Source organism: Polypterus senegalus, chromosome 3, assembly GCF_016835505.1.
Source record: "Polypterus senegalus isolate Bchr_013 chromosome 3, ASM1683550v1, whole genome shotgun sequence".
Classification (NCBI taxonomy): Eukaryota; Metazoa; Chordata; class Cladistia; order Polypteriformes; family Polypteridae; genus Polypterus; species Polypterus senegalus.
In genome coordinates, this window is record NC_053156.1 from 175560120 (window position 1) to 175586269 (window position 26150).

General features: G+C 38.5%; 1 protein-coding gene across 2 annotated transcripts in view; it reads right to left on the reverse strand.

The window, feature by feature from the left end:
• The window catches only part of lin9 (lin-9 DREAM MuvB core complex component), a 268691-nt gene that overhangs the window by 180971 nt on the left and 61570 nt on the right, over positions 1 to 26150 (reverse strand). For both annotated transcript variants that reach the window (XM_039748225.1, XM_039748226.1), the window contains exon 3: positions 3256 to 3350. In XM_039748225.1, coding sequence (XP_039604159.1) covers positions 3256 to 3350 — 95 coding nt within the window. The remainder of the gene's footprint in view (positions 1 to 3255; positions 3351 to 26150) is intronic.

Sequence of the window (26150 nt, forward strand, 5' to 3'; positions counted from 1 at the left end):
ACTGGGTATATTGGGAAAAGGATGTTAACGATAAAGCTGCCATGGAAAAGGAAATGCTAAGAGAAGGTTTATGGATGTAGACAGAGGACATTGAGTTGGTGGGTGTAACAGAGCAAGATACAGAAGACAGGATGATATGGAAGAAGATCCCTAACAGGAGCAGCCGAAAGAAGAAATGTACTGCATTTGTTTTGTACAATTGAACAGTGGAAAAAAAAAAAAAAAGGAAAGGAGAACCATGCAAAAGTCTGGATGCCCCAAGATATTTCAGATTTCAAGCTTACTAAGGTCTCAGAATTTAAATTAGCTCTTTACGGCTATAATTCTTTGCATTTATATAGCGCTTTTCTCATACTCAAAGCGCTCAGCAATTGCAGGTTAAGGGCCTTGCTCAAGGGCCCAACAGATCAGAGTCCCTTTTGGCATTTTACGGGATTTGAACCAGCTACCTTCCGATTTCCAGTGCAGATCCCTAGCCTCAGAGCCACCACTGCACCATAGAGTATGGATTGTTTACAGCCATCACTAGAAAACCCCCAGGTGATGCAGATTGCAAAGATGTATAAATTCTCTGATTCTTCAAGCCTTGTCCCAATAATCAGCAGCCATGGGCTCCTGTAAGCTGAAAAAAACCTGTGCTGTGTCCTAGCCAAAAAATTCAGTGTCTGAAGTTTGAAAATGAACGTAACAAGTCTTCTGCATTTTGGAAATAAGTCCTGTGTACTACTGAAGTCAAGACAGAAAATTTTGGCTACAATGTGCAAAGTTATGCTTGGAGAAAAAAAAAAAAAGTGACAAATTCCAGGAAAAGAACACCTCTCCATCTGTTAAGCATTGGGATGGATCAATCATACTTTGGGCTTGTGTTGCAACAAGTGGCACAGAAAACATGTCATTGGTAGATGGATTGATTCAAAATACCACCAGCAAATTCTAGAAGCAAACATCACACCATCTGTAAAAATGTTGAAGTTAAAGAGGATGGGTCCTGCAAGATAATGATCAGAAACGCACCTCAAAATCTACAATGACCTACCTCAAGAGGTACAAGCTGAGGTTTAGGTCAGGGTACTGTGAGGTCCATGGCAAAACCATTTTTGAAAATCTGTGGATTGATCTCAAAAGAGCAGTGCAATACGCTAGAAGAATCTTGCAGAATTACAAGCCTTTTGCGAGGACAAATGGGCAAAAACACCCCAGGTAAGAATTCAAAGACTCTTAGATGGCTACAAAAAGTATTTACAACCTGTGATTCATGTCAAAATGGGTGTTACTAAGTACTGACCATGTCAGGCCCAAACGTTTGCTTCAGGCCCTTAATCATTTTGTTGGTGACCATTTCAACTTCTGTTCAACTATCCACAGTAACAGACATTTTAAGCAAGGGTGCACAAACCTTTGCACGCCACTGAAGATGGGCCAAGCCAAATAATACAGTTTAAATTACTGGCTCATATCGTATGCTCAAGAACACAAGGCACACACCTGAAACTTGATGATGGAAAATAGAAACTCATGAAGAATACTTAACAGTAAGTCCTTGTCCAAATGTATATATTTTACAAACTGTTTAAAGTTGTTAAGGCTGTTATCATACTGTATGCACTAGTTTTCACAAAGTATCTTGCTTCCCTTGCCACTGTCAGTCATGCTAATGACTCACCGGGACTGTAGAGTAAACACATACTAGCTTCAAATCCAGAACCCGATTGCATTTGTGGAGTTTGCAGGTCCTCCTGTGTCTCTGCGTTTTGCTTCAGGGTCTTTCAGTCTTGTTCCACATTCACAAAGCTTTGGTGGTTTAGTTAAAATGGTCCTGGTATGAGTGTGGAGTTGTATGTGAGTGGACGCTGCAACAGATTGGTACACTGTCTAGGCCCTCTACCTGCATTGTGACCAGTGCTAGCATGATAGGTTCTTGCTTCATGCTCCTCTTGGTTGGAGTAAATGGTTTTGGTAGCAAGATTACCATGAACTGTTGCTAATAAGGTTTTGTTAAGTTTCTTCCAAGTCACAGTTTAAACACCGGACATTGTGTGGCAGCAATGTCTATGTGTAGCTCCAATCAGATTGCTACTATAATGGAATTTGGCAATCTTGGTCAAAAGCAACAGAAAGGCAACATCCTAAGCATACAAGTGTAAAGAAACAAACAAAGTAGTAAAGAAATTTGTAAGTAACAAATAAGGAACAATAATAAATCAGTGAGTTTTAAAAAAAAAAAAGGACAAATATTCTTGCAATAAACAAGAGAAAATGCTTCCCAAACAAAATGTGGGAAATTTGTGCTTCAAAAATCCAAATTTAAAAATATAATATATTTGGGCAGTGAACTTGTAATCCCTCGTTGAATTTCAGGCCCTGATATAACATGTTTTTTAAAATATACATGACCTTATTCAACAGGATCATCTTATTCCACTGCAAATGTTTATGTGAATGCTATAAATTCAAAATTTTACTCCTGGTCAATTCATAAAGCTGGAGGTAAACATAGCCTGTTTTTGACATATACAAGCAATGTGAATTAACAAAACATACTGGATAGATATGCAATAAACTGTGCAGAAACCTGGAAAACATATACATGAGGACAATACATTTGCAGTCAAATACTTACTAGAACATGTACACTAAAAGTTTCATATCGATAAGCAATTAGCAAGTTAAAAAGCAATGAACTATAAATTACCTTACCTTGAATTTGCTGTATAGCAGCTGGTGATGGTCAGAAAGATGATTGATTATATTCAATGTTTTTCTCCCTTTCAGTGCAACTTTATATTTCTACATGTTTTGCAGATAAGGGGAAATTTAAAATAACTACTCTAACACTTTTGAAACGCTTGACAGTGTTAAATGCACACTGCATATTATTTTTTTTTTTGGAAACATGGTAATTGGCAATGGTTAGAGAAGTAATCAAAATATGAAATGGTGTAATAACTGCCAGGGATTTCAGTGTAGTTTATTGTAAAAACCAGTAACCGCTTCATCCCTATTCACAAGCTGCCTTAGAAAGATAAATAATATTATTAAAGACTTCGGCTGTGCTGCAATCCCTGGACTCTCTTCTTCATGGGGCTGTTAACTCACATCACTTGATTCAAAGACAGTTTTTATATCAGATAGCTACAAAGATCCACTTGCTATTCTGTGTACACAAGACAAACTTGATTTTGAAATCCACATACAGTATAATTCTAGTTGAGACACAATACTCAATTTGTAAGACAAACTTATTGTGTTACTTACAGTTTCCATTGACGAAAATGAATTTTTTGTCTTCATGCTTGGAGTCTTTGTTACAGAAGTATATTTTTCATTCCATGTAGTAGATAAACTTCCTTCTGAAAAATAAACGCAAGTTTTAAAGAAAAGCAATTGATTTAAGCCAATACACAGTACATACAGTAATATAATGTGATAAAAATAAGCATTGGTTGAATTTGCAAACAGGTAAGAAATAATCTTTAACAAATTATTCTAAAATCAGAGCAAAAGGAAGGTTTATCCAGAAGAATGGGGAGGGTTCTAATACAAGGTAAAACCATCATAGTTGGGGAAATCTATTAAATATGCAACATACTGATATATGTAACCAATTATTGTGTGGGAAGCAAATCATAGAATATTTATGAGATATTCTGGTAAATCAGCTAAGAAAGGTCTGGGTACTTGACTATACATATTCCTGAGTGCACAACTCTGGCAAGCAGTCAGTTATGTGTGATTTGGCACGGTCTGGTTGAAAAATGAAGGCGGTACAGTGGGTAGCGCTGCTGCCTCGCAGTTAGGAGACCCGGGTTTGCTTCCCAGGTCCTCCCTGCGTGGAGTTTACATGCTCTCCCCGTGTCTGCATAGGTTTCCTCCGAGTACTCCGGTTTCCTCCCACGTGTGCACTGGCGATTCTAAAATTGTCCCTAGTGTGTGGGTATGTGCCCTGCGGTGGGCTGGCCCCTTGCCCAGGGTTTGTTTCCTGCCTTGCTCCCTGTGCTGGCTGGGATTGGCTCCTGTGACCCTGTAATTGGGATATAGCGGGTTGGATAATGGATTGTTGGTTGAAAAATGTAAACAGATGGTATGAAAATGAATGAATGACAGGTTAAAAAAAAAAATGTTTACCAAAAAGACAGGACAGGACATCCTTGACTTAATGAGCTGAAAAAACAGTTCCAACAAGCTGCAGAAATAACTGGCTAGAAGAAGCAAACAGCAATGCTATTTGAGAATGCTTCCAAACTGCACTATTGCCCATCAGCATCAACAACACTGAAGATAACCTGATCCAATATATGATATTTCAGATCATGGTAAATGGAGATCTGCAAGAACAGCCATAGAGCTCACTGTGATCAGTACACAGCCTAGAAGTAGCAGCTACTGTAACCAACTGTATGACATAAATGCAGGAGACCACTATATTATAATAACAAAAGCTTTCCAAATCCTGCTTTAGTCAATTATAATAAAGCTTGGAGAATGTGGGGTTTTGTCGTTAGTTCACACCTGCATGTATTACTAATGAGGTTTGCCTTAAAAAATACCAATGTAAAGTTCAAAAATAAACTCCAAAAGCCAAAATTCTAAAGTTTTAAAAAATTAAGCAATCTAAAAAGGAGGTACAAAGATCACTTAAGTAATGAGGGAGGTAGTTGGCTCTAGTCCTTTCATCTTGCCTTTGAAACATCACAAATGTAAGCCCTGAACACCAGGTAGTGAAGAATTTGTACAAGGTAAAGCATTTTTAAAAATAATGAGTAATTATGTGTACAAATTTAAGTTTATATCCATATAAAGAACAATGCATGCAAGCATTTCAAAAGCTGATGCTGCATTGATAGTTACTGCACATTGCAATCAGGAAGTGGATAATGCCGGTATGAAAACTGATTAATGAAAAATTGTACATTACAAAAATAAATGTTCAAATTGTAAATTGCAAAAAAACAGTTCAATATTTTAAAACAGTGTATAAAACTATTTTAGAATTACGGTCCTTATCTGATTTGTCCATGTCTCATTTGCAAACCTTACACTGCCTTGAAATCAAGTAAATCCAGCCAATCTTCTGTCCCACACACAAGAATTGGTTATTAAAAAAAAAATCACAATCAGTGCACCTATAATACAGATGGCTCAAGTCCAACGCCAGATCATATGCACACAATGACAACCATTAGCAATTGTTAGACATCATATCTGACTGGAGTCTCAACACTCCAAATATATCAGTCCAAAAGCAAACCCAAAAGTTTGTCACATCACTGTAGACAACAGAACGTGTTTATGGTGTAGGTGTAGTTAGACTTTCAAATAAGCTTATGAGAGTCCATGATGTGTGAAAGACTGGGAATGTCATTACACAACAACAGGACAACCCAGCCTAATGAGGACTATTGAATAAGTTCTTATAAAAACAATTTAAATCACAAATTTGACAGATAATACCATAACCTTCTTACTTGCTGCAGCAACAGTTAAGGGTGTTGTAATTCTGTTGAATCACACACTTTTAATGGCAAGTTTGATATATGAACCACTAAAAAGTAATTGACAATCACATTAACATATCTTGCATTGCCAGTCTTTAACTGAATTCGATCATGTCTTCCAAGTAGGGCTGAGCTGATGGTGAACATTTCATCCATCAGCGACTTGCTGGATATATTCAATAAACATCGTCAATAGGCTTCAAACATTTGCAAAAATTTCCTCAAAGTGTCAAACAGTGATCACTTTATTCTTTTAATTTCACACACCTTGAAAGAAAGTTACCAGGCACTCACATGCACAACAAGAGGTACAGGAGATTTTTAAACTTGGCTTGTTTGGCAAGAGTGCACTATAGAAGGAAGGCAGCCTGATCAGTGCATCGCACACAAACTTTGAAAGGGAAGAGTCACTGTGGTGCTCACAAACTCCAAGTGCTTGAAAGGGTCCGGTACCATAAGTCTCAAAGAGAACCCCCTCCACTCCCTTTCAATATCAAGTAAAGTAAATAAGAATTGTGAGTAGGAGCAAGACTCTGAGTGAGACAGAGTACTGCATCACCACTGCACACAGCCACATTCACCTGGGGTGATGTTATTGTTAATCAATGTTTTGTAAATGACTATGTGAACTTTTAAGATATCAAACAATTAGACTTCTGAGTAATACTAATTTTGTCAACAACTGAGTAACACTATATTTTGTTATAAAATATTTAAAAAATATTGTTTTGCCGTTTTCTTCATATCTTTATATTTTTGTCAAAAATAATTTAATTTATTTTCAGAAAGGCTTGTACATTATAAAACGCTGTCAAAACTCCAGAAAGCTTAAAACTCACTATTCCGATGGAGACTCCAGATTTAGTATATGCCATTTTCAAAATGTAACTTTAATAAAAATTGTTACGATTTTTGGTAATTATTAATTTTAAATCAGAACAAGTGACTTTACTGTCATACCACCCATACATAGTATTGCAGCATACAGTGACACTAAACATACCAAGAACAGCGGTGCATCATCTACATAAACATAGGACAAATATAAGACAGGTCAAGAACTATACTATAAATACATGAATAAAACAAACAATAGTTAACTAAATAGACAGTAATAAATAAATCATACACTTGCTACTACAGTTTTGTAACAAATGTACTACAAATAAATAAGCTACCAAGAACAGATCTAAGGGCAAAGGGTCAGCACAGAGTACAAAGTCCGGAAAGCCAACTGAGTTGAAGCTGTTGCAGACCATGGCAGAACTGGTTCGGATGCAACAGTACATTCTGCCAGAAGAAAGTGGGTCAAAGAGACTGTGGGAGGGGTATGAGTGGTTCTTCACAATGCTGTAGGCGTTGCAGATACAACATTTTATAAAGATGTCATTAATGAAGGTCAGAGAGGTCCCAATAATATTTTGTGCTACATGCATCACCCATTGTTGGGCCTTGTGGTCAAAGACACTGCAGTTCCCAAATCAGACAGTGATGTAACTGGTTAGAACGCTCACAATGACACCCATAAGGCAATCAAAACTAGCCAATATAAACACAGAGTTTAAAAAAAAAGGAGATTAATTTGGAGCAAGCTTTCACTACTTTCAGATCAGAAAGAGGTAAATTATCTGAGCTGTGTTTAATACTCCCCATAAAAAACTAATTTTGCCTCAAGGAGTAACAAGATGTGGAACCTGCTAGCATTAAGCGATAAGAAAAACTGTTTTGAACTCGTGTAAAAACATTTGTCTATATAAATTTTATAGATCTTAAAGGCTTACCATGCCTTCCTCAATATGACACGGCTGCATAACATGAAACCCTTCATATCAGTTTATGAAAAATGTACATTCATATTCATTGCATTTTGGAATCAATCAGGCACACTGTTTTTGTCATTTAATTCCAGGCATCACTATTACCATATAAGAGATGGTGTAACATATCTTAGATTCATATGTGTTCGACAAAAAACCTGCCTTAATATATAGGGTGCAGATGTCATATAAACACATTCAAAAATAAAGAATAAATAAAAAAAAAAAACAAATGTGAAACTTGACACCTCACTCCAAACAAATACTTTAACATTTAAATTACTGTGTAGTGAATGAAAGCAGCCATAGCATCTGTGGGAATGGGACCAAGAAAAAGTATGGCACACATTTGTAATGAACTCTGACAAGCCATAACTTTATTTTCATGGCTAGTTTGTGCTGCTTTGCTTAAATCATATGTTATCCCATGCAAAGCATAAACCAAATTGTCTTTATTAATGTTTAAGCCACTAAAAAAACAGTGTCAAGCTGAATTTCAATTCCCGGAGACGAGGCAAATTTGTTAGGAGTGTACATTTGTCACTGTACTCTTTTGTTTCCTCCACACATTTGCGGGTGCACATCTGCCTTTTACAATTATGTTGTGCCACCATCCTACTCAAACACAAATGAACAGAGAAAAGTCTCAGACTACACAGAAAATATATATCTTTATACCTAACAACATTTTAAAGCTACTTAATCCAATTCAGGATTATGGGATCTAGAGTCAAAATAAGCAACATCACATGTCTGCCAGTAAACAAGACAGTGTGTCAATACATTGCAGGGTAAACTCATCCATAAGGGGGCTTAATTATTATAAATTATATAGGAGGATGTAGGAGGAAAACTCACACAAAACACAGTAACATGCACACTTATCCTAAAATCAGATTATATATCAGGTGAACTTTGAGGTTTGATTTCTGGGGAAGAATTGTTAAATACAGTAATCCCTCCTCGATCGCGGGAGTTACGTTCCAGACCCCCCCGCGATAAGTGAAAATCCGCGAAGTAGAAACCATGTTCGTATGGTTATTTTTATATACAGTATTTTAAGCCCTTATAAACTCTCCCACACTGTTTATAAATATTCCCTGCACAGTTATACAGCATAATCCCTTTGTATTCTCTTAGATATTAGGTAAGATTCAATGAAATTATGTATGTAAACACACTGTATATATAGTAAAACCTAAATATATTAAAGAGAGTTTCTCCGGTATCACATAAGTTACAGCCATTATGATAGGCAGTCCACCAGCAATAAATATGTACAATGCAAGAAAAATTGTATACAGTAAATGTGTGTACAGTAACACTAAATGTACGTACATGTACTAAGTACTGTAAGTAGAAAATTAATTATGGTTACTCACCAACAATGACACGATGACTTGTCCGATAACAATGAGTTTAATTTTACTGAACAACAAAGGAGAGCGTTACAGCTCTTCTAAAGGAGCCACTTCAGGCAACTGTGTAGCACCGTCATTGTTGTTGTTCTTCAATCCAAATCCCTAAAGCAGATTCCATCCAGACTACTGCCTTATTACATCCACTTACAACTCGTTTTGCACCCTGGTTAAAAGGACACTGCGGCCGTAGATGTTATATTCCTTTCCTACTTTTTAAATAAAAAGAATTGTAGCCTCATTGATGCTGTAATGGCGTCCTACAGTGGTGTAGCTTTTCCCTTCCTTCAACAAATCCAAAACGTTTACCTTTTCGGCAATCGTTAACATCTTCCGTTGGTGCTTGGGCACAGCCCCTGAAGCAGTAGCAGGAGCAGATTGTTTTGAAGTTATAAAATGAAGGGCTTGACTATGCACAAAGATAAACACAAAAGAGCACAAAAGTTAACTCTTTACACAGCGAAACACGTTGATGCTGAATGAGCAAGACGAGACTTCCTGGTTAACACCACATTCAGCACATAGGAACTTAATTGCGTGCTCCGATTGGTTAGCTTCTCAGCCATCCGCCAATAGCGTCTCTTGTATTAAATCAACTGGGCAAACCAACTGAGGAAGCATGTACAGGAAGAAAAAAAGACCCATTGTCTGCAGAACCCGCGAAGCAGCGAAAAATCCGTGTTATATATTTAGTTATGCTTACATATAAAATCCATCGATAGAGTGAAGCTGCGAAAGTCGAAGCGCGATATAGCGAGGGATAACTGTACTACAGTATTTTCTTACCCTCCCCTCCCCCTTTAAATACACCATTGGTCAAAAATTTTAGAACACCTCAGCGTTTTCATTTTTTTAATGGAAATTCACAGTTTATTGTCCAATTTTTGGTCATTGTCTTGCTGTATGATGAACCCTTGCTCTACTAGATGAAGCAAAGTGTGTCTAAAATGGTGCTGCAAAATGCTGTGGTAACCCCTTGTGATTCAGAATGCCAGTCACTCTGCGTAAGAGACGCAAGTACCTGTGGAAAGAAGAAAGGAGGAGGACTCGCTCTCTGTGTCAATACAAAGTGGTGCAACCCAGGACATGTAAATGTTAAAATCTCCAATTGCTGCAGGGACATTGAACTGTTGGCCATAAGTCTGCGTCCCCATTACTTGCCCAGAGAGTTTGGACACGTGACTGTTGCTATTGTTTACATCCCCACTCAAGTGAACACGGAGATAGCGAGTGACATCATCCATTCCGCAGTTGCTAAGTTACAAACGCAGCACCCTGAGGCACTTGTGCTAATCGCTGGAGACTCTAACCATGTAACGCTGGACAAAACATTACCTGCCTTCTCCCAGTATGTGGATTGTAACACCCAGGGAAACAAGACTATTGACCTACTGTATGCAAACGTTAAAGACGCATACAGCGCCACTCCGCTGCCTGCGCTTGGGAAAGCAGATCATAACCTGGTTCTGCTTCAGCCTCAATACAAACCAAGAGTGAGGGCGCTACCTACAACCACACGCTCATTCAGGAAGTGGTCCCCTGAGGCTGAACAGGCTCCGAGAGACTGCTTTGGAACTACAGACTGGGATATATTGCTGGGGTCACATAGTGAGAACATTGAAGAGGCTGTTGAATGCACAACTGACTACATCAACTTCTGTATGGACATTGTAGTTCCAGTAAGAACAGTACGCTGCTATGCTAACAACAAGCCATGGATTACAAGTGACATCAAAGGCCTTTTGAACCAGAAGAAAAGGGCTTTTAAAGGTGGTGATCAGCATGAGCTCAAGCGTGCAGAAGGAACTCCGAGTCCAGCTCAGGGCGGTGAAAGAGCAGTACAGGAGAAAGCTGGAGCAGAAGTTGCAGAACAACAGCATGAAGGAAGTGTGGGATGGGATGAAGATTATCACTGGCTGCAGCTCGAGCGGGTGCCGCCATCGAGACAGGCGTGGAGAGAGCAAACCAAATGAACAACTTCTTTAATAGGTTTGATCACTAACCCACTCTCACCTCGGAGTACTGCATCCTCCAACCATCCTTCTGCTGATACCAGCATAGGTGAGACATCCCCACCCACAATTACAGCAGCCCATGTGAGCAGAGAGCTGAAAAGACTTTGTGCCAGCAAAGCAGCGGGTCCAGATGGTGTATCGCCACGACTGCTGAAGGCCTGTGCGTTGGAACTGGGAGTCCTCTACAGCGCATCTTCAACCTGAGCCTGGAACAGGGGAGAGTCCCAAGGCTTTGGAAAACATCTTGTATCACCCTGTCCCAAAGGTATCACGTCCTAGTGAGCTGAATGACTTCCGGCCTGTTGCTCTGACGTCACATCTGATGAAGACCATGGAGCGGCTGCTGCTTCACCACCTGAGGCCACAGGTCCGCCACGCCCTCGACCCTCTGCAGTTCGCATACCAGGAGAAGGTGGGAGCGGAGGATGCCATCATCTATATGCTACACGATCCCTCTCCCACCTGGACAGAGGCAGTGGTGCTGTAAGAATTATGTTTTGGACTTCTCTAGCGCCTTCAACACCATCCAACCTCTGCTCCTTAGAGACAAGCTGACTGAGATGGGAGTAGACTCACACCTGGTGGCATGGATTGTGGACTATCTTACAGACAGACCTCAATATGTGCGTCTTGGGAACTGCAGGTCTGACATTGTGTTCAGCAATACAGGGGCCGAGGGACTGTACTTTCTCGGTCCTGTTCAATCTATATACATCAGACTTCCAATATGACTCGAGTCCTGCCACGTGCAAAAGTTAGCTGATGACACTGCTATTGTGGGCTGCATCAGGAGTGGGCAGGAGGAGGAGTACAGGAACTAATCAAAGACTTTGTTAAATGGTGCACTCAAACCACTTACACCTTAACACCAGCAAACCAAGGAGCTGGTGGTGGATTTTAGGAGGCCCAGGCCCCTCATGGACCCTGTGATCATCAGAGGTGACTGTGTGCAAAGGGTGCAGACCTATAAATATCTGGGAGTGCAGCTGGATGACGAATTGGACTGGCCTGCCAATACTGATGCTCTATGTAAGAAAGGTCAGAGCAGACTATACTTTCTGAGAAGGTTGGCATCCTTCAACATCTGCAGTAAGATGCTGCAGATGTTCTACCAGACGGTTGTGGCGAGTGCCCTCTTCTACGCGGTGGTGTGCTGGGGTGGCAGCACAAAGATGAAAGACGCCTCACGCCTGGACAAACTTGTTAAGAAGGCAGGCTCTATTGTAGGAGTAAAGTTGGACAGTTTAACATCTGTGGCAGAGCGACGGCCATTAAACAAACTCCTGTCAATCATGAATAATCCACTGCATCCACTGAACAGTGTCATTTCCAGGCAGAGGAGTAGCTTGAGTGACAGACTTTTGTCACTGTCTGCTCCACTGACAGACTGAGGAGATCGTTCCTCCCCCACACTATGCGACTCTTCAATTCCACCCGGGGGAGTAAATGCGAACATCATTTTATTTTTTTTACTATTTAATTTAATATTGTTTCTTTGTATCAGTATACTGCTGCTGGATTATGTGAATTTCCCCTTGGGATTAATAAAGTAAGTCAGCAACTCTGCCTCCAGCAAAAGAACCCCAGACCATTACACATCCTCCTCCATGCTAGACAGCTGGTGTCACACACTGAGGAACCATCCTTTTACCACCTCAACGGTGTAAAAAATACCCTGTGTGATGAACCAAAGGTTTCAGATTTGGATTCATCGGTCCATAAGACTCTCTTCCAGTTTCAGTAGTCCACAACTGGTATTTCATGGCCCATACAAGCCTCGCTTTCTTACTTTGTCCTTTAAGGAATGGGTTTCTTATTGCCACTCACCCTGTCAAACCAGCAGCACAAAGTCTCCTCTTCATAGTAGAAACTGAGACTTGCTTGGCTTTATTAAGCATAATCGCTGCAGAACATCAGTAGGCTGTAACCTATTAGTTGTTCCCTGAAGAAGGCCCATTTATAATACTCTGAAACTTCCTTTTTTGAGCTTTTGCTAACCTAAATTTTAAATTTAAACCAGTGGAAGTGTATTGCTTACCTTTTCACCATTTTAGGTTATTCATTGCATTTCAACAGATTACATTTGAAGAAAAACAGGACAAACTGAGGTATTCTGAACCTTTTGACCAGTAGTGTGTACAACCCACACCCTGCTCTACCAAATTTTATTACTGTATACTGCAATAGATCAATTTTTCTTTTTAAACAATGATTACCAAAACGCCAAAATTACTCTCTAAGCATGTATAGATCAGACCAAAACAACTCTAACAAACCTAAGAAAGGCTTAAACTAGCAATTGGAAACCAATCCAATAGACAGTAATACAGGGTTCCCACACTTTGCCAGTAAAATTCCAAAACTTTTTCATTAATATTTCATAGCTTCTAACCAAATTTCAATGTCTTATTTTTTGCATCTTTGTGCATACATTTGCCCTTATAAGATTTAAGATACAAGATATCCTTATTAGCCTAAAGATGACCAAGGGCCTTCTCTGCCACAAATTCAACATCCACCACTGAGGTATCTTTCTGCTCAATGGTTTTCTGAAAAGGGACCAGGAGGAGTTTCAGTGTTAAAGCCACTTCCCACAGGGTCTTGTTCCTTAACTCCCACAAGCTCTATAGATAGGGCACACATAATAATTACTAACAAACAACTGATTCCAATTACTTTTCTCTTATAAACGTATAACTGTGAATGTTATTGCATTCAAAACACATTTAAAAAAGTATAATTCTTTATTCATGTTTTAATTGTTAGTCATATAATCTCATTAAACCTACAGCCTGATTACAATACAACTTGCACGATTTGTAAGAAAAGTGCATGTCAGTTAGGGCTGCGACTAATGATTATTTTGGTAGTCGACTAATCAATTTATTTTCAATTAGTCACGATTATTTCATGCCTGACTATTTTGATGCCTGCGACCGGTGGTTGCACATCCTGTTCTGGGCTCCAGAGAATGTCTTACCTCATCTGCTCACGTCTGTAAACCTGTGAATGTCACCCTGATGTCTCTGCATTAACACAATTAAAATTAATAATGATCAAATTAAAATAACCAGTGAAACACATGAATTTGAAAATAATCAGATGTTTTAATATTAGTGTGACCATCACAATAAAAAAGAAATACATTAAACAATAAAAACTATAGTGCACATAGTCTTTAAACAAAAAAAGTGCATTTAACTTAACCAAAAAATACATCATTAAAACAAACGTTTTTCATATTTTAGTAATAAATGACAAAATGTAGACAAACTATATAAGGTGTAAAGTCTGAAGTGCAAAGATCAAATGAACACTTTCACAAAAGGTTCAAAGATGATACAATAGCTTCTGTGGTGCAGGGGAAGGAATTGCTGACTTATAATCAAGTGTCCCCCGGTTCGATCAGGACTGCCTCGTATATTTACCATAGTGAGTTGCTGTTATTGTTAATATTATACAATAAACACATACATTTGATTTGCGTCTGTAACAGCCGCTGTATTAAATGTATAATACTTGTAAAAAAAAGTTACCCTTTTTTTTTCCCCCCACCACTTTTATTCTGTCAGTCACGATCCATACTACCGCCCCCCCAACGACCCAAGGGATCTGACGCTGTTACTTTTAATCTACAACTGGGAAAACCGTAGATGCGAGTGGTGTTTTGAGACACTTTCCTTGAAAATTCTCTGATCTGAAGGGATAAAAGCGGACACACAAATGCTGGCAAATCTGCTTTATTCGTATCTCATTGTCACTTGATTTTGTTTTATTCAATTTTATTGAGCGCTCCTGCTTGTGCTGAATTAGTATGTGCCTTAAGGCTCGTGATGTCAAAGCCACACTGACAAACAAAACAGAGATATAGGTTTATATGAGATTTGAAATTATTCATTTTATGACCTTATAGTACAATTCGGAAAACATTGTGGTACAGATGCAATATTATTCATATTCATTTGCGTACCTTCTTGCGGTTGTAATCAATGGCCACATTTATTCGCTTCACGTTAAGATCACAGAAGACATTTAAAAGACCCGAGACACTAAAGAGATTGGCCACGGAGCGTCTAATGGGGACCTTAAACATGAGACTTTGACCCATGACCGTCTCGTGATGACGTAGAACATGACATTCTTGCACAACATGCCCTACTTTACAACCAAATAAGAGCACGGGCAGCAACACACTCAGTCGTGTTCTGGCTTTGAGCACACACATATCCGGGGCTCTCAGCGCATATAAAGTGTATCAGAAGAATATGTTATAAATGAAACGCAGACCACCAAGCGAAGAAGAAAGCGGCGCAGAGAAAATGAGACTTGAAAGCATTGGAGAGACAAAAAAGAAAAATCTAGGTGCATATTCAGAAAATAAGGAAAGCATTTATCAGCCCGGAACAATTGGAATTGAAAAGAAAAAAAAAAAACACGTCCAATCCGGAGGTTGGCACTATACACATGCAGAGCAGGTTAGAGATTATGAAAGCAGTGGAATTCGAAAGGCTCAAAAAAAAAAAAAAAATAAAAAAGGCGCGATGCACATGTGGAGAAAGTTAAAGAAAATGAAAGTAGGAAAATTAAAAAGTATAAAAAAAAAAAAAAGTAAAGATTACAGTACCACAAAGAAACAGAAATTATTACTCGAAAAAGGGAAAATAAATCACCACGGACCAGGTGTCATTGAAACAAAAGCATGATAAAGCGAGGTCAGAAATAAAAAACAGAGTTGAAAACATCATAGAGGTTCAAAAACAAGGGGGCCAAACACATGCAAAGCAGGTTTGAGATAATGAAAACTGGAATTCAAAAGACTCAAACAAAACGTAGGCGCGAAACACATGCAGAGCAAGATACAGAATATGAAAGCAGCAAACAACGACAGTGTCAAAACAAAGAAAGTAAACATTGCATTAGTACAAAGAAAGAGAAATTATTACTCTGAGAAATAACGAAAAGGCTAATAGAGATTGAATATACTGACATACGTGATATGACAGAAGTATGAAAATATTGTAAGGCTTTGAAGTTTAAGTCAAGAGAATTTTAAAAACGGAGTTTACCTCGAATGCATTCATTGGTTACTTTGCAAAAAAAAAAAAAATAAAAAATAAAAATAAAAATAGTAACTGCTGATAATGTACAGTAGATCGTTGTGTCTGTGCTGACATTCCAAACAGAGAAACCTATCCTGAATTATGTCTCACTGACCTCATTAACACTAGAATTACCAGAGCCTAAGAAAAAACTTGTAAATCCGTCCCACCTTAAATCGCTTCTTAAAATCATTCACAGCTCTCCACCAGCGTCTTTTGTCATCTAAATGTGCTGATAAAAATCAGGCTGCAAGCAGCCGGCTATTCCATCCCCCCACCGACTTAGAACGTGCACAAACTTCTCCCAGCTTATGCCTTGATTGATTTTTCTGGGAGAGAAGTGGAGTTTTAGGGTGGAAATAATAGATTGTTGTTTGGAACACACGCATTTCATGTCTGTTCCGTTTCTACAGTAATCTGTGTAAACACATTATTAAAACAAACGTTTTTTATATTCTACTAGTAGATGACAAAATGTAGGCATAAACTATATAATGTATGAAGCCAAAGTATCAAAGAAATACTTTCACAAAAGCTACAAATCTAACACAACAATTGCGCTTTTATTCAAAAATATAACTGCAGAATTAAAAAGCCGCCTTAACATGCGACATTGACACCCATTTATTATGACTGCCTCTGTGGCGCAATAGAATCAGCTGCTGACTGGGAATCAAAAGGTCCCGAGTTTGATCCTGCACCAGTCCGTTTTGAGAAGTAAACTGCTCTTGGTCTTACTAATTTAGAATAAAAACATACATTTGATTTCAGTCTGTAACAGCCGGTGTAATTTATGATACTTGTAAAGGTTAGCTTTGCTTTTTTAGTCAGTTTTATTATCTCGGCCGCGTTCACAAGCCCAAACACAGACGTGCTGTAACAGAGGTAAACTCAGCTCCCTTCTACATCGGAACAAGAATGCACATACCATTGCTTGCAGACTAAAAAGTGTCAGCAGGCACTTTTCGTGGCATTACACACATTTTTGAGCATGCCCTCTGCACACTACTTGTCACTTTAGGCTTTACGAAGTAAAGTAAATAAAGGTACATCGCGCCATAAAATGATTTCTTCAAAACGTCGAATGTTATTTATTTGGCACGGACATGTCTGCATGCCCTTTTTGTGGCATTACACAAGTATTTTTTGAGCATGTCCGTGCCAAATAAATAACATTCGACGTTTTGAAGAAATCATTTTATGACGCGATGTACCTTTATTTACTTTACTTTATTTTATTTTAGGATGATGAGTAAATCCAAACTGACCCAGTGTGAGGACATGAATGAACCCTGACAAGGACTGGACTGCAGCATAAAGCCGTTTGTCCTACTTTGCACAAGGATCTTGAATTTGATTAAATGGGTTTAAAAAAAAAAAAAGACTGTTGCTATCAAGTTGCATTAAGTGGATGAATGGTGAAGGTAACTGGCAAAAACAAGTGATTCTCAACAGTCTATTACAAGTACTATCTAGCTGACCAACAGGCTAGAGTCAAGTACACCCATGTCCTCTGCTGCTAGCTAATGTGGCTTCAGTGCAATGAATCAAATTAAAGTATTTCTCATATCATGTTACAAGGTACAATATGTGATTTAGAGGGAAGTCAAGTACCTATTCACATTAATTGGGTTGCTGTTGAAAGTGAAAACAGCTGTTAAACTCTTTGAAGTCCACATTGATGACCTTTGGCCTTCAGCATCATTTATCTTTTTGTAAAGGCTCAACAGCACCTTCATATTTTGAGAAGGTGAAGGAAAGTCAACCTGGCTCCAAGATACTTACCAACTTTTATAGATGCACAGTAGAAAGCATAAATTGTTGAATCCATAGACTAGTATAGCATTCACAGTATAACAGCTTTTGAGGCCGTGCAGCAGTTAGTTAAAACTTCCTGAAGTCAAACATTCACAAATATATGACATTTATGACAACAAATGCATAAAGAAAGCAATTTATATTATCTAAGAAGTCACTCCAGCAAACTACTGTGTGTACGCCTTCCATACAAAAAACTGTATCACAAGATCTGAGGAGACTCAAACAGTTCTTAAACTTAGACCATGTTAGATTACATATAGCGTTTCAGTTTGGCAAGTGACCAAGAATCCATTAAGTTAGTATCTGCACTATTAATCACTTTGCCCCACCAGTTCAATACGATAGGCCATTTTGCACCTTAGGTACTACTTCTGTCTGACATGTGATAAAAGTATAACTAAACTAGCAGCATTACCCTGCTTTACCCAGAAGTTTTGCTAAGAAAATGAGCTTCAGTTATAATGCCGTCAGTTACTCACAAGTACTATGCAACTAAGCACATTTTTATATGCAATATTAGCAGGCTTTATTTTTTTTTTTTTAAACCAGGGGCTAATATTAGTTCATTAGAGTTCATTACAATTGCCTGCTGTAAACTAACCTCAGCTTTTGCTGGTCACTGAAAAACTCAATTTACACGAAACTGTTCCTTTGAAATGAAATGGGTAAGCAATAGAAATAACAGCAATTTTGAGTGTTACTATTACTGTTTACGATTTTGTATTGCTTGGATCATTCACTAAAGCATTACTTTGTGTTTTTCATCAGTTGTATGTTTAAGTTTGCAATTTATTTTGTCTTGCCATACATACAACCAGACAAATTTGTAACACTGCAATCATTTTTCACTTTAAACTTTTTGTTTAACTTAAAAAAAACGGACGGTCCTAGAGCCCTGGAGGACAGCACTTCCATCACACCAGCAAGTGTTTCCAAACCAGGAACTATGTACACCCAGAGTGTTTCAAGGTGCAAGGGCAGCACTTCCACTACACTAGGAAGTGCTGCCGGAAGACCATCACCAGGCACCTGGACCACATCCGGGGCGTGATAAACGGGGCTGCCTCACTCCCTTCGAGGAGCCGGAGTCAGGAGGAGGAAGATGGAGTTTGAGAGAGAGAGAGAGAGAGAGAGAGAGAGAGAGTGGAGGCTGAAGAGAGGAAAGGACTGAGTTTAATGTGGTGATTGTGCACTGTAGCTGGCTTTGTGTGTTGGGATATTGTAAATAAATTGCATGCGTGTTGTGGACATTTGGTGTTGTGTCTGTCTGTGGCCGGGCTATCTTTTACAAAAGAAAGAAAGAATTACAAGCTACACGTTTAGGTGGCCCATTCAGTGAATTGAACTTTTTCATTCGAGGTTATTTTCTCATAGTAACTGCCAGACATATGCTTGGGAGGCATCTTCAACAATCACAGTTTGGAGGGTGGGCCCACTTTTAAGTCCACAGATGCGAATATACAGTAATCGCTCCTCGATCGCGGGGGTTGCGTTCCAGACCCCCCCGCGATAGGTGAAAATCCGCGAAGTAGAAACCATATGTTTGTATGGTTATTTTTATATATTTTAAGCCCTTATAAACTCTCCCACACTGTTTATAAATATTCCCCGCAGAGTTATACAGCATAATCCCTTTGTATTCTCTTAGATATTAGGTAAGATTCATTGAAATTATGTATATAAACACAGTATTTATATACAGTAAAACATAAATATTATTTTAAAGATATTGAGTGTCTCCGATATCACGTTACAGCCATTACGATAGACATGCCACCAGCAATAAATACGTACAATGCAACAAAAATAGTATGCAGTAAATGTGTGTGTACAGTGACACTAAACGTACGTACATGTACCAAGTACTGTAAGTAGAAAATTAAATTATGGTTACTCACCAACAATGACACGATGACTTGTCCGATAACAATGAGTTTTATTTTACTGCACAACAAAGGAGAGCGTTACAGCCCTTAAAGGAGCCACTTCAGGCGATTGTGTAGCACTGCCGTTGTTCTTCTTCTGGCAGTCTTCAATCCAAATCCCTAAAGCAGATTCCATCCAGACTACTGCCTTATTACATCCACTTACAACTTGTTTTGCACCCTAGTTAAAAGGACACTGCGGCCGTAGATCTTATATTCCTTTCCTACTTTTTAAATAAAAAGAATCGTAGCCTTCAACAAATCCGAAACGTTTACCTTTTCAGCAATCGTTAACATCTTCCATTTGCGGCAGGCACGGCCCTGAAGCAGTAGCAGATCGTTTGGAGCCATAATGAAGGGCTTGACTATGCACAAAGATAAACACAAAAGAGCACAACTCTTTACACAGCGAAACACGTTGATGCTGAATGAGCGAGACGAGACTTCCTGGTTAACACTGCATTCAGCAAGCAGGAACTTAACTGCGTGCTCCGATTGGTTAGCTTCTCAGTCATCCGCCAATAGCGTCCCTTGTATCAAATCAACTGGGCAAACCAACTGAGGAAGCATGTACTGGAAGTAAAAAGACACATTGTCCGCAGAACCCGAAGGAAGCGAAAAATCAGCGTTATATATTTAGTTATGCTTTCATATAAAATCAGATAGAAGCGAAACCCTTGAAAGTCAAAGCGCGATATAGCGAGGGATTACTGTACAGTGAATCCGGAAAGTATTCTTAGCGCATCACTTTTTCCACATTTTGTTTTGTGACAGCCTTATTCCAAAATGGATTAAATTCATTTTTTTCCTCACAATTCTACACAGAACACCCCCATAATGACAACATGAAAAAAGTTTGAGGTTTTTGCAAATTTATTAAAAATAAAAAAGCTGAGAAATCACATGTACACAAGTATTCACAGCCTTTGCTCAATACTTTGTCGATGCACCTTTGGCAGCAATTACAGCCATAAGTCTTTTTGAATATGATGCCACAAAGCTTGGCACACCTATCCTTGGCCAGTTTCGCCCATTCCTCTTTGCAGCACCTCTCAAGCTCCATCAGGTTGGATGGGAAGCGTCGGTGCACAGCCATTTTAACATCTCCAGAGATGTTCAATCGGATTCAAGTCTGGGCTCTGGATGGGCCACTCAAGGACATTGAGTTGTCCTGAAGCCAACTTTGATATCTTGGCTGTGGGCTTTGGGTCGTTATCCTGCTGAAAGATGAACTGTCGCCCCAGTCTAAGGTCAAGAGCGCTCTGGAGCAGGTTTTTCATCCAGGATGTCTCTGTACATTGCTGCAGTCATCTTTCCCTTTATCCTGACTAGTCTCCCAGTTCCTGCCGCTAAAAAACATCCTCACAGCATGATGCTGCCACCACCATGCTTCACTGTAGGGATGTTATTGGCCTGGTGATGAGAGGTGCCTGGTTTCCTCCAAACGTGATGCCGGGCATTCACCAAAAAGAGTTCAATCTTTGTCTCATCAGACCATAGAATTTTGTTTCTCATGGTCCGAGAGTCCTTCAGGTGCCTTTTGGCAAACTCCAAGCAGGCTGCCATTTGCCCTTTACTACGGAGTGGCTTCCGTCTATGACTCTACCATACAGGCCTGATTGGTGGATTGCTGCAGAGATGGTTCTCCTTCTGGAAGGCTCTCCTCTTTTCACAGAGGACCTCTGGAGCTCTGACAGAGTAACAATCGGGTTCTTGGTCACCTCCCTGACTAAGGCCCTTCTCCCCCGATCGCTCAGTTTAGATAGCCGGCCAGCTCCAGAAAGAGTCCTGGTGGACTTCTTCCACTTACGGATGAAGGTCTCTCTTCTCTTGTGGAGCTGGCTGATATATGGCGGATTATGGCTAAATAAACTTCCCAGACAGCTCAGTGGACTGTCAGAGGAGCTTTAGTAAATACAAGTTTTTCCTCACAGACAAGAAAACCACTCAGTGAATTACACATGTCGTGGGGTGGGGCGTTTAGACAAATTAGCACAGCTCCAAGTTAAAACAAATTGTACCGATTAAGGGTGTTAAAATATAAATGACTGTTAACTTGCTGAATTCAGATGTTTAAAAAAAAAAAAAATCAAAATCAAGGAAAAGTAAAACCATAAAAACCGAAAATCAGAAGAGATAAAACGGAACTTGTGAAAAAATAAAATGGATTACATAGGGCCCTACCAATCTATCACTTCTATGAAACATACAACATTACAGAACATGAAAACATACATGCATGGAACCTACTAGGGCAGCCTCACAATCAATGCTGCCTCCAACCTCCTACTAATAAATCATGAAAATATTCTTCCCCAACAAATAAGGAGTCCATGTTAGTGCTGAAAAGTCTGAAAGTCTTATTTTATGAACATCTATTTTATCCTATTAAAGTGCAGATTACATTTTGGTATGTGGCATGAAATCTTATCAATATGCCATAATCAAAATGCAAACAAAAATTACTTGCTGAACTCATGATTTTTCTTGTTTCATTCTGAGTAATGTTTAGTTTTAATACTTATTTTAACAATACTGAGCAAGGCCTCTAAATTAATGTGTAAAACAATTATAATGCTTTATGATGTTAACATATTGTTTAAGAAGTCAACAGTTACTATTGCTATTATAGTTATCTTGCCACAGGTGGAGAGGCTACTTACAAATGTTTAAAAAAATCCTTTTAATATTTGTGCTATTTTTCTAGCAACATTACACTAAAAAGTTTTTTTGTGCAGCAACCACAAATTTGGAAGTGTTCTAAACGATCCCGTAGACAACGCTTTAACATTTTAATTGTAAGCTTATAAAAATTAACAAAAAATTCATTACTTTCTACAATTAAAACATGAAAAATAGACGTCATTTTCCCCATTTCATATTTTATATAGCCTCTGCTTGCAAGAATGAATAAAGGAAAAAAGTTCAATTCATAAACCCAAAGGGTACAGCAAAAGCACCACTGTAAAAGATAAGAATCCTACAAAAACTCCCAATACTCACTCCATAATGATAACTGTATTAAGGACTCAGAATTTCCCAAGATCCGATTTAAAGGGGGGTGGGGGAAGAAAAAAAAAAAAAAAAAAAACCCACCACATCTCCTCTCGGAAGTTTCAGCCATTTTACTTATCTCTGTGTCACTTCGCAAAACCAGGTTAAGCCTAGGGTCTCATTGTGCACTTTCTAGTCGTGGAATATGTCAGATTTGCCAAGAGCAGTCGCTGATCTAGTCACTGAACCATGTCAATTTACGTAAGTGAAAAATCACTGCCCATGTCACATTTACCTACTGGGCATTGACCTAACACAGTTGTGCTCACCCCTGTTTGTGACAACAAATTAGCATACCGTCGGAGGCGACACTACTAGAAGGATTAAAGGTGGTTAACAAATATGGGGAGCTCAGCCACATTCTCTGCCCTTCTTTACTATTTTCTTTCTTTTTCAGCATGTAATACATAAAACACCTCTGAAAGATGAGCCTCTCTTCTGTTTGAGATTCAAACTACACGTTCCTTAATCCTTGTTGCTACATTCTATTCATTGTATTTCTAGATGAGTATTAAATGGTTGTCAGCTCTCAAATAAACAGAGCCTGTGCCTGCGACAAAAGACAAAATCAAAACCTTTTTTTTTTTTATTTTTTGGAGCAAGTTGCTAACTAGTTGGGGTATTGGTATGTCACATTAGGAGACTGAGAGCCCTTGACTCACTAAAATTATGTAAGTGAAAGCTGTGACAGAAGAATTGTTGGAAAGGTCAAGTAATGGGATATGGGCTTTAGAAAATGTAAAAAGCATGCATAATCTGCACAATGTGTTACATAGTATTAAACTGAAGCCTAGATTTAGGTTTCTGACATATTTTTACATTTTAAATTAAAACAGCAGCAGAATGGGAACCATTTATGGAAAACTAAAATCAGAACTTCGCCTTGTATAAATTTTGTTTAGCTTAGATTTGCTATTAAATAATGGCATTGGTTATGCATAACTCACTCACAGCTTAAGATACTGCACTTTCATATTAATGTCCCCAATTTCAAAATTTATATAGGAGTATCCATGATAGCTCAATGTTGTTAACTGTGGCAAACATGTTGCAGTACTATACAGGGTGGTCCAGATCTAATTATGCAGATCCAGATCGTCTGGATGACTTTGATTCAGTTCGGTTGCAAAGACGATTCTTCATGTCGACAGTTCGCACACTTCGATGGTCCGGGATTTTTCAGGTGATTTTCTATGTAATAAACTTAAGTTATAGTAGGGGTGGGCGGTATGACCAAAATTCTATATCACGGTATTTTTCTAAATTATCCCGGTTTCACGGTATTTGACGGTATTTTTTTCCCCCCATGCATGAGTGGATGTTAACCACATTTTCCACTGCAATTACTGGCTAAGAATAACCTATTCCACTGTCAAGAGTATTGTACATTGTACAAAAAAAAAAAACATTTTAATGTGCAGACAAGTATTAATACAGTTTTGCATTGCCCCATAAAGTGATAGTTTTCAAGGGGGTGGCACTAATGGGGAAGGTAACACATTGCATGACAGATGCAGTCAAAATATAGAACCTTTTTATTGAACAAATTTTGCAAAAACAAACTATAATTTTGACAACATATTTTCAACCATACTAAGAGGCATTTAGACTTAGTAAAATATCCAGAAGTGCTTGTTAAAAATTGTATTGCACTGAATATGTCTTAGAAAAGGAATAAATAGTAAATATTTTTTGTAAACCAACTACACTTTCTGTTAATGTTAACAATCTCTGTCCACTGACACGTTAAAGTGACTTTTTAAACAACTTTATCATCATTAAACTGCATAATATTTAAACTAATAATAATAAAATAAATAATAGTATTATTACTGATTATTATTATTATTAATTATTATTATTAGCACTATTACTTCAAGACTTCAAGCCCAGGTGCATTACACAGTATTCACCAAATTAAAATAAAATACAACAAGTGCAACTTGGTGATGACATCTTTACCAACTGAAACATCATTTAGGCAAACTGCAGTAATGTGGACCTTGCTTCAAGCTAAGCTATACTGGGAAGAAAAAAAACTATATGTCAAGAACAAAGTCAAAATTTCCACTTTATTCTGCGTTTATGTTGAGATTAAAGTCGACATTTCCACTTTGTTCTCATAGTTTATTTCATAATTAAAGTAAAATGTCGTAAACTATACTTCTTCCTAAAATCAATGTTAAATCAATTACTTAAATTTACCCCGTCATAAATTAATGCAGCACATTAAATGCTTTGTGTTACGTTCCCCGACCCAGTGGTTAATCACTCCGCTTCTTAAACCGACTTCCTCCGCACTAAGACAGCAATCACCATACAGAATCCATTCACTTCATGGATATCCTTGCTTTCTGAAAATTTAGAATGCCAAGATAAATACTTGATACCATTTTCATGATGAAATGCATTAAAGCAGGTATTACACATGCACGGTAGTGAGGCGGTGGTGCTGCTCCGCACAGTAAGGGGTCCCCAGGTGTATGTTCAGTGTAGAGAACTTTATGGCAGGTGTGACGAGGCTCCAAAAAACTGGATGTATGAATAGCTATCGCACATGTTTAACTTAAATATTGTGCAAATGTTGGGTTTCTGATCTGCTGGTCGGAGACGAATTCAATGCATGTTCTTCTGAGCGGGCTCTCTTTATTGCATGTATGCTGTCTCTATCTGACGTACCAAAACCCCAGTTCCTTTTTCCTTTCTTTTTCTTTCACCACATAACCAATCACCACACAATAAACGTCTTTGTGAAATTAAAACTAGTTATAAAAACTTAGCCCACGGAGTGTTCAGAACTTTAAAAATATCTTTGTTATACATGTTTAATTATGCCATCCATTCAGAGTTGCGCCCATCTCTGAACGAGTCGCCAGCACATCGCAGGATGAATACAAGCAAAACATACACTAGCTGGGTCAATATAGCACAACAAAACCCCACATCCTACATGACTTTGAAAGGAAACTGAAGCACGCCGAGTAAACCCACCAGAAAAACATACAAATGCAAGGCAGGCAGGCAGGCACGCACACCGCCATGCCCCCATATGATTAATGCATGCTTTAATGCATTTCACCATGAAAATTATATTAAGTATTTATCTTAGCATTCTAAATGTTCAGAGAGCAGGAAGATCATGAAGTGAATGTATTCTGTGCGGCGATCGCTGCCGGCACCTCCTCTTAGTGCAAGAAGTAGTCAGTTTAAGAATCACTTAACACAAAGCATTTATGACGGGGTTTGAGAAAATCTAGTAAATTAAATATTCATTTTACGATGAAGTTTAGTTTACAATGGTCTACTTTAATGACAAATTACGAGAATAAAGTCAACATGTCGTCACACTATTACACAGTACCCAGGTACATTACACTGTATTGGAAACAAATAAAACAAGTATATCTTGGCTTGTAGTATAGAAACAGTATTTACACATCTAACCTTTTAAAACTAAAGTTATCTCCAGGCGACGGACGGGACTCCTTTTTTTCGGCAAAAGTTCT